General features: G+C 41.3%; 1 protein-coding gene across 1 annotated transcript in view; it reads left to right on the forward strand.

The window, feature by feature from the left end:
* Positions 1-482: 482 nt before the first annotated feature.
* skib (v-ski avian sarcoma viral oncogene homolog b) overlaps positions 483-14,253 on the forward strand; it is a 35,094-nt gene continuing 21,323 nt past the window's right edge. The window contains exon 1 of the mRNA XM_042734092.1: positions 483-1,742. Within this exon, the coding sequence (XP_042590026.1) occupies positions 846-1,742 (897 nt within the window). The 5' untranslated portion in view covers positions 483-845. The remainder of the gene's footprint in view (positions 1,743-14,253) is intronic.

The following is a 14,253-nucleotide window of genomic DNA, read 5'->3' on the forward strand; positions in this document are numbered from 1 at the left end:
TTGTTTAATTCGTTGTAATGTTTTTCTTAGTGGGAACTTTAGCCTAATCTACTTAAAATCATATCCGTGTTTATTTGTCTGTTTGGTAGCCTAAATAAACTTGCGGAATAATGTACAAATTTTAGTTAACGTAGCTATTTATTTCACGATACTTTGATTCATATATTTTCACATTCAAATGTACATAAACGACTGCTCTTGCTGTTTATGTAATGTTAATGACCTTTCAAGTTTGTTAATGAAAGTTACTATAGCCGCTGTAAGTAAACTCCTCCCGCTGCTCCGCTGCAATGTTTCTACGTGTAGTCTGTGTTCCCGCTCTTGCAGCTGCTCAGGCTGCAGGGGGAGGGAGAGCTTTTCATGGAACAGCCAGCCCAGGGAGTCAGTCACATTCCTGGCCGGGATTCAATGACTGAACCAGACACAAACAAACACTGAGAGAGAGGGAGTGTGTGTGTGTGTGTGTGAGAGAGAGAGAGAGAGAGAGAGAGAGAGAGAGAGAGAGAGAGAGCGCGAGAGAGAGAGACTCTCACACTCTCGTAGTAAAGCGAAGGCAACTGCGCCGACGAGCTTTACACAAGGCACACATTTTGTGCTCGAGTTGCAGCGGGTCTGTGATACAGCCGGATTGAGAATTACATTTCGTTCAAAACTTTACACTTTTGGGAGGATTTTCTCGTCGCTCGGAACTCTGGTTCTGTCTGGTACGACTTAAGATTTGAACATGAAGCAGTTGAATGGATTACAAGGCGGCGCTTTACGCTTTCCGAACTGACATGGACTGTAGCGACTCTTTCTGTTCACGTTCGCCGAATCTGTTGTGATCAGACTGCCCAGGTTCAAACATGGAGGGTCCCTCCAGCTTTCAGCCGCATCCAGGACTTCAGCAAACTCTCAAGCAGTTTCACTTGAGCTCCATGAGCTCCCTCGGGGGACCGGCAGCCTTCTCGGCCCGGTGGCAGCAGGACATGCTGTTCAAGAAGGACGGTAAGGGCGCCGAGGTGATGGTGAACCTCCCCGCGCAGACGCCCCCGGTCATGCCGGGGCCCCTCTTCATCCCGTCAGACCGCTCCACCGAGAGGTGCGAGACGGTCCTGGAGCGGGAGACGATTTCGTGCTTTGTGGTGGGCGGCGAGAAGCGCCTTTGCCTGCCGCAGATCCTCAACAGCGTCCTGCGAGACTTTTCCCTCCAGCAGATCAACTCTGTGTGCGACGACCTCCACATCTACTGCTCCCGGTGCACGGCGGACCAGCTGGAGATCCTCAAAGTTATGGGCATCCTGCCCTTCTCAGCCCCCTCATGCGGACTGATCACCCAGACCGACGCCGAGCGCCTCTGCAATGCCCTCATCTACGGCGGCACGTTCCCACCGCACGCTGACAAAGAGTTGTCGTGCTCCATCGAGCTGGAAAGAACGGAGAAGAGCTTTAAAGTTTATCACGAATGCTTCGGGAAGTGCAAGGGCCTGTTCGTGCCAGAGCTCTACACGAGCCCCAACGCGGCGTGCATACAGTGCTTGGACTGCAGGCTCATGTTCCCGACGCACAAGTTCGTGGTGCACAGTCATAAAAGGCTGGAGAACAGAACCTGTCACTGGGGCTTCGACTCGTCCAACTGGAGGGCTTATATTCTTTTGGATCAAGACTATAGTGAGAAAGAGGAGAGCAGCACGCTGCAGCAGCTCCTCAACGAGTTAAAGGGAAAATTTGACCTGGGGAACAAGCACAAGACATCTTACAAGGTGAGCTTAACTTAAAAATGCACGGAAATATTATGATAAATCTAAATCTGGACCTTATTACTCCAGATAGTACACTCCCAAATATTGATAATAAAAATTTTCAATGGTGTGTGATCATTTCATGTGTGTTGTGTGTATTTTACTTTATTGATTCTTATACGCTTCTATTGACCTTTCTCTTTGTCTCTAATCATACAACACCTATTACACCTTGTGCCACCTCAGAAAACTGTCCTATAGATGTAACTTTGCTTCAAAACCCAAATTTTACATTGGATATGACGTGGTGCCTGTGCCAGAATGGTTTAATGTGCCAAATCAAGCAAAACTGTTTTCATGTAAAAACACATTTCTCTTCAGTTTCACCATACAAAACACATACACAAGCCATACTTTTCCTCATTTCATTCAGTATTTATTTAGTCTGTCATTTTTTAAGCATCACAACCTGTCCATGTTGGAATGTAGTTAATTTGGGGTTTGATTTGATGCACAACCTTCATCAGCAACAAAAATATGGTAATTTTATGCACTGTATCTTATGCATTTATGTTCCATCCTTACTTTTTGAGACCATACCAAACCAACTGAGAACCTTTGATCTATAGTGCATATATATATATATATATATATATATATATATATATATATATATATATATATATATATATATATATATATATTTATTATTATTATTATTATTATTATTATTATTATTATGTAATAACATAATCTACTGCTATCTTTGAGCGTGAAGTTGCAGCCAGCTAATGTCTTGCCCCCAACCAACCCCCCTTGCACATTTATTTTGTGCCTTTGGATGCACTCAGGGGCATCTGCATATTGACAAATGGAGCCTCAATTATGTATTTTATGGGAGCCAGAGATAGATGGGGAGGCTTGGGGAAGCCAGTAGTGGAGGAGGAGGAGAGTGTTGTGTAGGACATTGTTTTGTGTGTGTGTTTTGGGTGGGGGGCAGGTTGGGGTTGAGGTCACTCTCCAAAAAGCAGTTGGTGTAGGGTCAGCGCTGCCCTTGGTTCTCCCACTGTCTGATCAGGCTTCACGCCAGGGTCAGAGAGAAAGCGAGCGGACAAAGTCTCAGGTTGGCTGCTCCCTCCACGCAGCAGCTGTTGAGTGTGATCGTGCTAATGGGTCTACACACATATATGTATGTGTTACCATGGTGTCACTTCGGCAGGCTTGGGATGCATGGTGTGGCAAACGCAGTTTCATTGCTGTGGGAAATGTGAGAGACATGGCACATTTCAGAAATGCAGCGTCATGTATATTTAACAATCACTTCTCTATGGGAAAAGTGTCGGCTGATATTTGTCACTGAGTGGCTAGTTTACGCTTTCCTGTGCCTTGCGTCTGGTTAGGCCAAAGAAACTCTGCTTTTTTTGTGCAGTTATTGTTAGATGATTAGTTTCGACCTTTTATGCGTGTCCTATATTTTTCAATTGTACAATAAGCACATTTCACCATGATGCTATGGTCTAACAGTACAGTAGATGTAATGTATCCAGAAGGTTGAATTTTGTGTGGTTTCTATGGTTCATTGTCAGAGGTGTCCCAGTTAGCAAGCTGGTTGGGTCCGTGGGGAGCTGTGTATTGGTGGACCTGTATTGAAAAAAAAAAAAAACATTTGGCGCATTTCACCTGACCTCAGCACAATTGTGACATTTATTTCTTTTCCCTTTATTTTTGTAATTACTTTATTTTGTAAGTAACTTTTCAGTCTTGCTTAGAATATTTGCTTTATGGTGTCTCTTACTTTTTAGAGAATTGCTGCTTCCAAATATTATGAGATGAGAGGCTGGTCACCATGGTTATATGGTTTCTGAATCCCCAGGATTTTTATGTAATATACTTGTTCGCAGCAATACAGAGTACACAGAGTTTGCTTTAGTTTTTAATATCTGAAATATCGCAGAGCTGAATATATTTAAATATATTTATATTTATATGGTGCTCTTGTAGCTCAAGTGGTAGAGCATTGCGTTAACAAGCACAAGGTTGGGGGTTTGATTCCCCGGGAACACATGATAGGTAAAAATTGATAGCCTGAATGCACTGTAAGTCGCTTTGGATAAAAGCGTCTGCTAAATGCATAAATTATTATTTATTAAATTATTTACAATCCAGTTTAGGCTGGCTGACATAATGGAGTAGATCGCAGGGAGAAGGTGGCGAGTTCTCAGTAAGAATCTGTTGTCCCCGTCCACCAGGGCCTTGACATGTGACCTCTCTCCAAAGCCAGTCAACCAACATACCCCCCCTCCCCCCTTCAAACAGTCCGACCAATCATGTTCAGCCGTTGGTACTTCAGCTGGACAGATGGTTGTTTGATAAAAGACTGGAAAATGCATCGCAAATAAATAAGCAGCAAAACATCACACCAATTTTTTTTATTTTTTTTTTTGCCAGTTTTTATGGATTTATATAAAAGTATGACCTCATCAATTTGCCATCTTATTCTCTTTAAATATTTTTTAATAATTATAATAATTTCAATTATATTTTTTACAATGAATGTTTTTAAACAAATTATTATCTTTTTTCATAATATTTTATATAATATTTCACTATTTTTCTACTTAGTTGTGAAATTGTTTTGGCATTTATATCTAAGACTAAATAAATTGTTCATCAAATGTTATGTATTAAATTGTTTTTAATTTAATTTAAAAACATTTAGACAGTTTATTATAACTTATAATTTAATATTTTACATAATTATCTTTATTGTATTATTTAAGTATTATATTACTTTACTTAATTGAAACTTTTTAATAGTTGTGAAACTGTTTTTGCTTTTATACACGACTGAATTGGTGGTTTTACTCCATTTCTAACAATCTTGAATGGATTGATAATGGTTGAGTCATGTTGTTTTATTTGGAGTTTCAACTTTCCCTTAAACCACATATTTCAAGTGCATGTGCATTGTCCTGCCAGGAATGAAGTAAGACTCCAGTGAGAATAGTGTTGTGTATTAAATTGGATGCAGAGGGGCCGCAGAGCTTTTAAATGGGGGGATATCAAACTCCCCTTTGTTCTGCTCCCTCACTTTATCAAATTACAGATGACTCCCAACCTGAGACCAAACCAATCAACTGAGTGTCCGACCCAAGATGGCCACAACCATAATAAATGCGCATGCCTGGGGGATGGAGGTTGCCATGTGTGTGAGAGTTTGCATTCGTAATGCCTGTATCAGCTGTGGGGAAAAGATTAAAATGAGCGCACAACCTACTCATTTCCATTCCCATCTGTCTGCTGACCTCGTCGTTGCGGCCCGCGCTGCGTCCCCCCAGCCGCGCTGCCCCTTGCTCTGCATCCAGACTGCCAACAATTCCATCCGCTTGTCCCAACCCCCTCCACCCAAACACAGCAAGTGCTACTTATTCATCCAGCTCAGTCAGGCCACTCATCCGTAGTCCGTACCACATAACAGTGGCCGGCAAACAACCCCCACTGCCTGGGGTTTGACTTAGCTGAGTCAAAATCCACTTTCGGACGCCTATTCTCTGACCGGCTGAATTTTAAAAGGGTGGATTGATAGGTTAACAGTCCCCAAGAGATGCTGTCTCATCCCCTCCCTGGAGGGATGGAGGTGAGGGGGTGGTCAGGGTCTCTCAGAGGTTGTGCCCTCTATTCTCTGCTGTGTGACCTCTTGTTTAAAGGGCGTCAGCTGGAGCTCTCCACTGGCTGATGCTGGGGTGAAGACCTGCCGCCTCTTTTGTTCCTGACAGCTTTGTTACTCAAGCCGTCACCTCTCATTGTGTCTCTGACTTCGTTTTGGTGCCCGTTGCACAACCAATGCCTCCATGGTAATGAGTCTCATGGCTATAGTCTGCGTCTGCTGCCAACATGAAATGCATTCACTGCGGTGCTGTGTTGATTTGGTACCACAATAGCATTGATCTTTAATCGGGATGCAATTAGCAACGAATGTCACTAAATTAGGCGTCTGTTTTGTGAGTAAGTCTGCATAATGATGGCATCGGTTAAGGTTTAGAGTTGCATGGACTTGCAATGAATATCCTGGCCACTCTTTTAAGTATGATAAATGAAATGTCTGTTCCCATCAGATAACTTGGAATATAGTACACGAGACAAATGGACTGATTTTCATGATGCCTTTACTGTGCTTTGCATCCTTTTTAAGCTTGAAAGCTCTGTTCCCCATGCATTGTAATTGTACATTATTTAGAATTTTCTCCTTTTGTATTCCAAGAAAGTGGTGTAGTGTTGATTTGGTACCACAACAATATTGATATTTAATCAGGATGCAGTTCACAATAAATGTCACTAAATCAGGTGACTGTTTTGTGAGTAAGTCTGTATGATGTCTGATGACAGCATCGGATAACGTTTAGAGTTGTGCAGACTGGCACTGCCACTAGTCTGTGGAAACAGATGGCAGAATGATGGTGGTGGTGTTTTATGATCAGTTTCTCAGATCAGGCCCCTTAGTCGATAGTGATCATCAGCTTCATGATTAATATGGCAACCCATCTGCTCTGGAGATGGAAAATCCTGAAGTACACAGCTGCCACTGTGCAAGAAACCCAGTGCCTTAATTGAGCTGCTTGCAAGTCCACTAATCCGAAACTGCTCTGCAAAGTCCACTCGGACGAAATTTCATTCTGATGAAAATGTAGCTTTAATTTTAGTGTTGTATCTCTTGCCGTTCCTCATTAGATGCACAACCTTGTACGACTTTATACTCCCTCCCTGATCCACCCTCATGAGCTGTAGGATGCAGTTTTATATAATCTACTTGGAATTTTAATTATTTCTCGGCCAGCCAGAACAAATCAGTAATATATATAAAAAAATTTATTCTTTATCTGAATGCAGTCGAATTTCAGACATGCACCTGCACCAGTTTTGTTTCAGCCAAAAGAAATGAGGAATCCAAACAACCCATTGCATATTCCTGCATTGTGCCTTGCCTACAGGGATTATTTGAAATTACATTTACACAAATACGCCAAACTAAACCACTGCGTTCTGAGACATACTTGATTGCGTTTACTTCCTACAGCTGTCGACTTCTGTTAGAGCTGCTCAGAGAAGGGTGAGGACTGTGTGGTAAAAATGTTTCCTCAGGGTCTGTCTGTGGGATGATACAGCTTTGGTCTGCGTGCGTGTGCCATATGACAAACTGGCATGTTGCTCTTGCCTACAAACCTCCCACTGACCGCCCCCAAAACTACCATGGGGATAAGCTTTTGAATCTCAAATTATTTTTAAAATGTTCAAATAGCATTAAGTGTACGTGTTGCTTCGTCACATCCATGCACGTCATGGATCGACACTGGGCACTCTGCATCGGTAATGAGGAAGAATCAACATTTTAGCCAAGCGTAATTGAAATGTTTATAATCATTTTATACTATTAATAGTAGCAATTAATGTCAGAGAGCTGTGGTCAAGCTAATGCACGTGACTACTGGTGCTGTGTAGGTGAAGTGAGTTCAAGTCCATCCGCTTGCACTGTTTCCCAAACTTGCTCCCCCCTCATTGTTTCCTGTCCAATCTCTGCTTCCCTCTGAGGCCTTAAAGGGAACAAAAATGGAAAATTTTACCATTATTTACTCACCCTCATGAAACAACATTTCTTCTGTTGAGCATAAAAGATGAAATTTTTAAATCCCTGGCCACTCTTTACAGTATAATAAGTGAATGGGGATGTCAAGCTCAATAATAATTAAAAGCACCGCAGATGTAACATAAAAAGTGAACCAAACAACTCTTGGATTATTTTTCAAGCCTTCTAAAGTCATTCGATACCTTTGTGTAGAAAACAGACCCAAATGTAAGTCAAAATTCACTAAAAATCTTGCTATCTATCCTTGCCCTTGTTCTTGAGACAAGTAGATCTGTCATATCAGTGATCCAGTTGTTCTTATAATTTTTTGGCAAAACCAGTCTGAGTTCTTCTTTTGTAAATTAGCCCGATCTGGTTCTGATGCATTGTTCCCATGAATAGCCCACTGGAAGGGAAAATTATCAGTAAACATGACAGTTTTTGGTCTGTTCCACATGTGAAGCTGTCACAGGAATTTGGAAGACTTGGAACATAGTGTAATGGACTAGTTTCATGATGCTTTCATGGTGATTTTTTAGCTTGAATGCTCTGGTCCCCATTCATTGTAATTGCACATTATTCAGACTTTGTTTCATGGAAACAAGAATGTTCTATGGGTTTGCAATAGCATGGGGGTGAGTAAATAATGAATTTTCTATTGCAGGTAAACTGTACTTTTAAATATAAAATAGTGGCAGTTAAATTAAATTATGAGCAAGCTGTATTTTCTAAACCACACACTGAAAGTTGGTTCTTTTCTAGGCTAAGGGAAAAAAGCTCTTGTTTTTTTTACGTGAGCTGTCTGGGCCTTTTATGAAAAGAGGGATTTTGTGTTTTTAAGCAGCCTGTGGCCTCTCGTTCACTCCTCAGAAGCACGCAGACGGCTCTCGCTCCGCGTCCAAGCAGCATTATTCAGAAAACTTCTGTGATTGGAGAGTCAGTGTAGTTGCTAAGCAAAGCTGCTCTTCCTGTGCTAAATAAGAACTTGATGCTTCCTGGCTGGTGGGCTGAGGAGAGCGTGCCAGCTCTCTCATGCTCGCTCACTCACTGCTCTTTCTCTCTCTCTCTCTCTCTCACACACGCACACACACACGCACTTTCTCTCTTTAACACATACACAAACAAGTCTCTGCAACACATGTATCCAGGCCTTCTCATAGTGATTGTGTTACTGAGGAATACAAGGTTCTGTCGCAGCCTTGCAAAAAAATGGTGATGTCAGGATGACCTGATCTGTAACCTCCATTTCCCTATGCCTCTCGGCTTCGGATGAGTGTGAGTCTGTGTCTCTCTCTCTCTCGCTCCTGCTCTCTGGGTGGTGCAAGGATGGAGGTTTTCCTGCGTTTGCCCTCCCTGTGTTTGAGGCTTTGGGTTATGAGACACATTCAGATTTTTCCAGAATGGCTGATTCACTCCTCCAACCCTCAGACAGCTGGCAAGGCCTCCATTTTCCACTCGATGTGATGGTCCACCGCAACATGGTGTTTCAGAAATGCTTCTGGAACGCTCGGCAAGATGGCGTTCTCAAAAACGGAAAGTTCCTCTGCTTTCATATATAATATAAAGTTGCATATACTGCATTGTTCTATACTGCAACTTTCTAAGGCTAATAGTGTCAAGTACCATGTTTAGTCAGTCAAAAATCATCTGTTTAAAAATGTCAATTTGACTTAATAATACATGCAGTAAATCTACTGTTACTTAAAGGTATATTTTAACTGACAAAAAAAATTCTCTTGTTATTTACTCACCCTCTTCTTCTCATTATTTTTCATGCAGTGACAAGCAGTCCATATTGAAAGTTATAAGCTTCAAAAACTTGTTTTTTTCACACAAAGAACTGTAACTGTACAGATAACTATTACGATAACTATATTGGTATCCACAGCAATGGAAGATAATATTCTGTTTATTATAAAAATGCACTGCAGTTTTGTTGTCTGCTGCTTTAAATGCTCGATCCGGTGAATTCTGATTGATTTGTCATTGATGTGTATGTTCATCATTCATCAGCTGGAAAAAAAAATTTCTGATGCTATCACTCCTTTGTCTTGTTATAATTATAGCTGTATTGTGAACTTCCCTTTTTTATAGAATTACAGCTATTACTAGAACTTTGATTTCATTTTGATACATATGACTGCCATAATCTTAGTCTTCTAAAACCATACAAATTTTAAGTTATTACTCGATAATAATTTCTCCTCTCCAGTGATTCTTTGAAGAATCTGACTTTAGTGAATCATGACTTGAACTGGTTCCATTCCAAGTTCCATTTGTGATTCACTGAATCAGTGCCTCGAGAACAAAATCAGTCTAATTTGTGAACTTATCAATCAGATTTATATTCAATTCAGATTCATTAAAAATTTAAGCTTCACTCCTATTGTCGACCAGCACTGCATTCGGAAGTTATCCTACTGTGTTCCACAATCACACAACTTACCAACAACATGAAAAAAAGTAAATTATGACAGAATTTTCATTTTTAGGTGAACTATTTCTTAAATGTAATTTCTATTTTTTTTTTTTAAATTATATGTATGTATGGTGGGTGGAGAGGTAAGTATGCATGTATAATATAAAGATTTTTTTTTTTTTTGTTTTTTTTGTTTTTAACCTGTTTTTCTTGTTACTTTACTTTCTGCTAAGTTAAAAGGCAAAAGCAGATGAATAAAAAGAAAAAAGACAGTTAAAAGGATACAGAAGGGAGAAGGAAACTTGTTCTTTTATGTTCCTCAGTGGCACCAACAAGCAGACCTCTTGTAAGCCATCTCCCCCAGTGGCTTGAGTGTGTGCCAGATTTCTGCTTGGCACAGGAGATCAGGTATTAAATGCTAGCGAAGCACAATGAAATGTGGTGTGCTGTTAAACACGTACTAAATTTCTGCTATTGGAGCCTTTAGCAATGCGACGCCGAGGCCTGGAGCGAGAGCCCATATCAAACGCATTCAGCACGGCTGCCTCTTGCTCTATTCAGCACAGTGAGGTTGTGTGGGACTATTTATCCAGTACCAAAACTGCTGCTACTTTCTTTTTTTGCGGATGACACCCCCTCACTGGCTACTCTAATTCCAAGCATCTGTTCCATCGCTTCTCTCTCTTTCTCTATTCTCTCCATTTCTCTTAGGAAGGAGCTTTATTCAAATAGCCTGATGTGTTGTTACAGACATGTCACCCTCAATTACTCAGTTGTGCTCTGCCTTGGCTTCTTTCTCTCTCCTTCTAATCCATCCATTCACTCTGCCTTGTCTCTCTCTCTCGTTCTCTCTCTGCAGTGAGCGGGACATGCACAGGGGAGGGACAGTCAGCTCAGCATATTCTAGATATTAAAAATATAGATGCCAATGCTATAAAACAAACTAATCAAAGATTTTGCATACTACAAACATTCATTAAATTGATCAAAAATGACAGTAAGATGTTTGTAATATTACAAATGTTGACGTTCTCTACATCAAGAATCCTGAAAATGTATTCTGGTTTTCACGAAATTATTAAGCAGCACAACTGTTTTGAACATGGATAATAATAAGTGTTTTTAGCACCAAATCAGCATATTAGAATGAGAAGACTGGTTGCTGAAAATTTTCTGGCTGGGGTGTCTTTCCTTCCTCTCTCTGGCTTGTAGGGCAATGTGATAGCGTGCCTGTACCCAGTGTCTGCTTTTATTTATAGTGCGCCAGTGACCACAGACTGAGCAAGCCTGAAATAGGCAGCCTCTGATCCCATAATGACCCAGCTATTATCAGGCCTGTGTCTTAAATTGGGGACCCGCTATCGTGGTCAAGGAGGACAGAAAGCTAGCTGCTCGCTTACAGCCTCTTTTTTAAAAATCCAAGCTGCTTTGCGGCTTATTGTAAACGGGGTAATCACTGTTCCTTCGGACAGCTTCAGCTTAATTGGCTTCGCCATATAGCACTCTTGGTTTGCTTGTCTGCGGCTGTCTCCTGGTGGAGTCATCAGCTCACCTGGGCTACGGCACGACAGGAGGCTTTGATTGTTTGGGTCTTTGGTTAGGAGGAGGCAACACTGAGAAGTGCATGCAAAAGCTGAAGAGGTTGAGTGTGAATGAAGTGAGGAATGTGGGATGACTGTGTGACTGGACTGACGCACAGAGCTTTGATGTGTGGTAGACATGAAGTCAGCTTGTAAAAGATTTGCTCAGCATGCATAGGGGAGGTGATACATTCATGAACAATTGCCATGTGAGATATCCAAGGGCCTTTTTTCTGTACACATCTTTTTAAATAATGTTTGGAATTACTATAATATTGCTATAATATTGCAATTTCAAATTTAATTTAATTTTTTAGTTTAAAATGCAATTTATTCTTATGATGACAAAGCTGAATTTTCAGCAGCCATGTTTAAATGTTTTGTAACATTATCAATTTCATACACCCATATGCATGCATAATTGGGTATGTGGGTACACTGGTTATTTTAGCCATGATTTTTTCTGCAGGGCCTGTCTACGAACTCTCATGGGCAAAAACAAGTTTATCCCTGGCTGGAGTCTTATGTAAGTTTATACCACAGGACATACATATAAAAACCTAAATGGGTATGATAGGAAAGGAATGTCTGGGTCAAACCCTGCAAGCATGAGTTACAACCACAGTAAAACGGCCATGATGGTGTTTCTGCGAAATGGTCACTCTGACAAATCTGCGGCTACGCGTGCTGCTCAATTCACACAGTTTTAGCTTGTCCAACTGTACGGGCCGCTGATAGAATTAGTCTTTCCAAAAGGATTAGTCACCCTATCATCAAGCCTTCTCCCTAATTTATCTCCCTTTGTTGTGGTGCAGGCTGCATTAAATGGGATCAGGGGCCTTGGCCAGAGACAGTAGGAGGAAGTAGCCCTTTGTGTGCCTGGCAGGTGCACAGGGGTGTGGAATGACACTGGCATTTGCCTGTGGGGTGGGGGTTGGTGGTTGGGGGGTATCTGCATGTTTGAGGCTGAACCTGTTGGTTTGGAAGTGAGTTTGGTTGGGAATGCGTTTTCTACCAAACTCTTTCTTTCTGGCTGTCGCAGTCTCTTTCTTCCCTTAACCAGCCTCACCACTGGATAAGTGCTCCTGAGATATCCCAGAAACCCTTGCAACTCCACTTGAACCCTTAATCAAAGGACTCCTCTGGGGTTGGCAGTAAATTCTTCAGACAAATGTTTTTTGCACTCTCGCTGTCTCTCTTCCTTTCACTCTCTCTTTCTTCTGTACTCCCTCCTCTCTCGGTTTTCTCCACTCACATCTGGTGAGCAGTCCTTGTCTGCTTTTACTGTTCTGAGGTCATTTTCATCCTGAGAAAAGTGAAACCTTATGAGGGGAACTGCCAGGGACATGCACAACTAGGAGGGGTTGTTACAGACCACTTTAGTGGGGCTTGATTTTTTTATTTTGTATTTATTTTTTATGCTGTTTTACCAATGTCTGTTAACAAGACCATTCTTGGCTATTCAGAAGTGTAAGTTGTCTTCATCCCAAATCTCTGTCTGAAAATCACATATGTGCTACAGCAAAAACAACTCTGGCGACATATGGAGAGCTAATGAAATGTTTCATGAAAGAAACCCACCAGAGCAGACTTCGAAGTAGGTTTTCGCCTCCCCACCATTATTTTTTAACCAGTTTTTCAAGGTCATTTAAAACACTATTTTCATTGAAATCCCTGACAAGCCTTGGCTGTGTTTTGCTTGCAGAAGGCCTCACTGCAAAAACCTGAGACAGCTGTGGCTGCTGAAGTGTTCAGCATTCAGCAAGGAAACAAAGTGCTGCATATGCAGAAAGTGGGAGACGTTTCCTGGAATGCAAACAACCTCCCTGTCTGATTTTTACTGAAAATGGGCCAAAGAGGTGTCTTTTGGAAGGATTGTGTCTTTATTTAGATTCAGAGATTCACACTGTCCATTATATATGATTTCCGCTCCTTTTAGCACCACCAGTTCACTGTCTGTAATCTCTCTTCTTTCTTCCTCTCCTCCTTTCATCTCTCTCTCCTTCTTTTCCACCAGAGAATATGAAGAAAATGTGCTGAAGCTGCATTTGTCTCTGCTGGCTGACACAAAAAGCAAATTTAGGGCTCCCCTCCCTTCTTTCAATTAAAGCTTCTCATAAATATGGAGTTTTCTGTCCGTGGTGTTGAAGGACGCCAAATGAGAGCTAGCCTGTAAATAATATAAAAGTGACTCAAACAGTTGAAGAATTTAGAAAGAAGATTAGGGATCAGGCTGAGAGCACATGGTGTTGGTAATCATATTAATGCATATTAAAGCCCAAGGGGATTTTCAAGAATGCATGGAAATGCATGGGTAATGAGTTTCTTTGGCCGCCTTCAGTCAGATGTTGCTGATTAAACTGGTCAAATGCTTGTATCAAACCCTATTAGATCAGGAAGAATTTGGCCCTGCCATTGTCACAAAATATTAAAAGAAATATTTAATTCTTTTCCCACTTATTTTACTTTGTAAACAGCTGATTTGTCTTAAAGATTGACAGGAGGTCACCTCAAGTTGTTTCAGCTAATACACATAGCTTCAAAACAGACCCAACTGATGCCATTTGATGTCATTTGAATGGTGTGAACAGGAGTGGTCCAGTCCTCTGTGTTTTACAGCAGCCCTGTCAGCTTAATGAGGAGAGTGTTAAGCTCTATCACTTCAATTGACCGCAGTCCCAGCACCCCTAATGGCCCAGGAAGCCCCGGCCGGGGTTGTAGGGAGGTCAGGTTGAATTACAGAACATAAACAACAACACAAGCCTCCTATCACCAGAGAAAATAAAAGCAATGGCAGCTGAGGAGCAGCTAATCTCTTGAATTGATAACTAGCAGAGAAAATTATTGATTGATGATTGATTGATTTTTTTTAAATGGTGATCTTGCACTTCTAAACGCTCTTTGACCTGGATG

This window comes from Cyprinus carpio, chromosome B11 (assembly GCF_018340385.1).
Source record: "Cyprinus carpio isolate SPL01 chromosome B11, ASM1834038v1, whole genome shotgun sequence".
NCBI lineage: Eukaryota > Metazoa > Chordata > Actinopteri > Cypriniformes > Cyprinidae > Cyprinus > Cyprinus carpio.